Source organism: Sinocyclocheilus grahami, unplaced genomic scaffold (genome assembly GCF_001515645.1).
Source record: "Sinocyclocheilus grahami isolate Dianchi unplaced genomic scaffold, SAMN03320097.WGS_v1.1 scaffold201.1, whole genome shotgun sequence".
NCBI lineage: Eukaryota > Metazoa > Chordata > Actinopteri > Cypriniformes > Cyprinidae > Sinocyclocheilus > Sinocyclocheilus grahami.
In genome coordinates this window covers 859,740-863,646 of record NW_015505380.1, presented here as the reverse complement: position 1 = coordinate 863,646, position 3,907 = coordinate 859,740, and the positions used below count along the sequence as shown (strand labels likewise).

The 3,907-nt window shown below is 40.8% G+C and overlaps 1 protein-coding gene across 1 annotated transcript in view; it reads left to right on the top strand.

The window, feature by feature from the left end:
- The window catches only part of fbn1 (fibrillin 1), an 88,826-nt gene that overhangs the window by 13,288 nt on the left and 71,631 nt on the right, over nucleotides 1-3,907 (top strand). Inside the window, exon 8 of the mRNA XM_016285771.1 lies at nucleotides 1,942-2,067. Coding sequence (XP_016141257.1) covers nucleotides 1,942-2,067 — 126 coding nt within the window. The remainder of the gene's footprint in view (nucleotides 1-1,941; nucleotides 2,068-3,907) is intronic.

The window sequence follows — 3,907 nt, the reverse complement described above, 5'->3', positions numbered from 1 at the left end:
CACACACACACACACACACACACTCACACACACACACACACACACACACACACACACACACACACACACACACAGACAGTGAGGAGCAGGGAGACAAGTAAATAGGGAAGAAATATTATGGTACAAGATAAAATCCTGATTGATTTGAGGAGAAGTGTGAGACCAAACCGAGAGAGAAGAGACAAAAGCGAGACAAGCCCACGCTCACCCTCCCAGAGCGACTCAGACAGCCAGACGATAAAAGAATGTACCCAGCTGGAGGAATTACAGTCACAGCCAAACCACACACACACACACACACACACACCGGAGCCGGTCTATGACAATACCGGAGATCCTCTTCAAAACCTGCAGCACAGACCGGAGCAGACCAGCAGAGACCGGCACATCTTACCCCAGCACTTCAGCTCAGATCAACAGGTGCATCATTGAGTGATTCGTTTACACTCAGTGGGCCTCATTTATCAATCTAACGTAGAAACGAGCGCAGATCTGTGCACACAAATCAACTTACGACAGAGTTCACGTGTGATTTATGGAACATGCGTATGCCGCCGATCTCATCGTACGAATGATCGTATGTTGATAAATGTGGCGCCAGAAAACAATCGTCATTTGAATATCACGCCCCTAAAAACACCCAGGTTTAGAAGTGTTTCAGAGTGGATCTGTGTGTTTGCTCTTGATAAGTGTAGATCTTGATCAGTGTGTGTGTGTGTGTGTGTGTGTGTGTTGTGGGATTGTCTGGATCGCTGAGGCGTGCGTCTATGTGTTCTGACAGTGTGTCCTTGTTTGCATGACTGCGAGCATTCCTTCATTAGAACCAAAACCAATCTGACTCAATTAGAGTGAACTGTCCATCCATCTGTGTGTGTGTGAGTGTGAGTCTGTGTGTGTGTGTGTGTGTGTGTGTGTGTGTGTGTGTGTGTGTGTGTGTGAGTGTGTGTGTGTGTGTGTGTGTGTGTGAGAGAGAGAGAGATGCAGGTGTGTGTACAGTATCACTATCACAGTAGATATTATCCTACACTACACTGACGGGATCAACGCGTCTGAATGCACTAGCAGTCTCCATGACTGTTCAAAAGATTTAAAGAACTAAACACTTTTATTCATCAAGGATGCATTCAGTTGATCAAAAGTGACAGTAAAGACATTTATAATGTTACAGTAGATTTCTATTTCAGATAAATGCTGTTCTATTGAACTTTCTATTCATCTATCACGGTTTCCACAAAAATATTGTGCAGCACGACTGTTTTCAACATTGATAATAATCAGAAATGTTTCTTGAGCAGCAGATCAGCATATTATACTGATTTCTGAAGATCATGTGACACTGAAGACTGGAGTAATGATGCTGAAAATACAGCTGCTCATCACAGAAATACATTACAGTTTAACACATATTCACATAGAAGACAGATATTTTAAATTCTAATAATATTTCACTGTTTTTACTGTATTTTTGATCAAATAAAAGCAGCCTTGGTGAGCAGAAGAGATTATTTCAGAAACAATAAAAAAGCAAACTGACATTAATCTCTTTAACTGTGGTGTATGCATCTTTTTTAAAGTTTTTTTTTTTTTTGCTTTATTGTGGGTAAAACATTATGATTTATGCAATAGAAGATCATATGACTGTGACATGATCAATGACACTTACATTTGATTAGTCATGCAGAAATAGAGCACAATCTGAAGATTATGATTTGTTTATGTCTTAACTCTTTGCTCTGTTCTCAGGCTCCACAAACACACATGAAGCGTTGCGACATGAGACCGGAGCGCTGATATTTCCTCCTCATGTTGTTCTGTTTTGAATTATACACACTGATTTGAGTGCATCTATTGTGTTGTGTTGTTAAAGCATTTCCTCTCTTTCTCTCTTTGTGTGTGTGTGTGTGTGTGTGTGTGTGTGTGTGTGTGTGTGTGTGTGTGCAGATGTGGACGAGTGCCAGGCCATTCCTGGACTCTGTCAGGGGGGAAACTGTGTGAATACTGTGGGCTCATTTGAGTGCAAATGCCCTGCTGGACACAAGTTCAACGAAATTACACAGAAATGTGAAGGTAATGACACACTCTCACACACACACACACACACACCCACACACACATATATCTGAACTCATTGTTCAGCTCTGCAGCTGGAGTTTGCCTCTACACACATGATCTCAAATGTTTCTCCTAGCGAATGTAGAACAAACAGAGACTTATTCTGAAGTTCTCAGATGTTTCTCCTGAGAAAAGTCCCTAATGATGTTGGCACAACAACATTCTTTCATCATTCGTGGAACTTTTTTCTGAAACGTTTTAGTTGGGCTTCCATCTAATGTTTTTAAATAACATTTTTAGAACGTTCAGACAACATTCAAATGTAACATTCTCATAGTCTTTGGAAAATGATAAAATGGAATGTTCGTATATAATCAAGACATTAAGCATTTAAAAAAAACTGGATGTTTTGAATGTTCGGAAGTAACATTTTCACAACTCTCTGAGAATGTTAGCAAACGTTTCTGGAACATATTTTTGATAGTTAGAAAGATACCAAAACCTGCAGTCAGATCTCAATATGAGACACTGAAACAAACAAATGAAACATTTCTCATCAGATGAAGACTAGTGACTCATTTGGGCCTGTTTTTGTCTCTCTTGAGGTCTTCTTGGAGAAACATCTGAGACTAAGCTCCTCTAAGTATTTATCTGCGTGTATTTTTGTCCTCTTCAGCTGTGAGTGTGTTTGTGGTTTAATCTGGTTTAGTTCAGTTAAACATGTATGTTTTATAGTCGAATGGTAGATCTTTGACTCTCTTACATAATCTAATCAAACTCCATCCACAGTTCAGTGCATTTATTATTTTCATCATATATGTATATGGATGTTGATGGTCACAGAAGACGATGTGCTGGTTCCCTGGTGGTCTGATGCCACTTAGACAGCCGCATTAGCATGAGTTTGTTTAGACAGCGAGTCTGAATCTTCTGTCGTTATCTCAGAGTCGACGCTTTCAGATGTGTTTATAGGACAGACGGAGAGAGTCTGGCTGCTTCGCTGTGTTTACAGCAGGGCAGAAAGGTTTTATTTTTAATTGTGTTCAATCAAACTGGTCATTACTGAACTGGAGTGAGACTCTCTAAAGCAGTAGCGAGTGTGTGTGTGTGTGTGTGAGATCCATACCCAGAAATAACGGCCCAGAGCTCTGGAAAGCACCCGAGCGAGAGCCAGACTCAGACTGCTGTCCATTATTATCAAGTCGTATTTCACTGCAGACATGCTGCGGTCAGTTGTCTGACAGTAAATCTGACGTTCATATTGCTCAGTAATTCACATCACACAGCAAAACCCCTTCAAACGCAGCGTCCCGCAGCTGCAGGGTTGTGTAGATGACGGCCCATTGCTCTCTTTAGTAGTTTGGGTGCCATAATCTGAGTCTCGAATTGAAAAATGTGACACGAGACTTGATTTAGATTCCAAATTAGCTCGTTGTGTGTTTCTAAAAACTCACCCTCAGATCATCCCAGATGTAGATTAGTTCGTTTCTTCATCAGGTTTGGAGAAATGCAGCACTGCATCAGTGTCTCAGCAATGGATGCTCTGCAGTGAATGGGTGCCGTCAGAATGAGAGTCGAAACAGCTGATAAAAACATCACAATAATCCACAAGTAATCCACAGCACTCCAGTCCATCAGTTAACATCTGGAGAAGACAAAAGCTGAAACTAATCCAGCATTAAGACGTTTTTAACTACAATACATTGAATCTATAATCCATAATAACGCTTCCTCCAGTGAAAAAGTGTTCTGGTGTGAATCAGGAGAGAAATCTGCACAGATCAAGCAGCGTTTAAACAGCTCTAAACTAATATGTGGCTGGATTTTGATGCGAGAGACAACAGCAGATGCACAC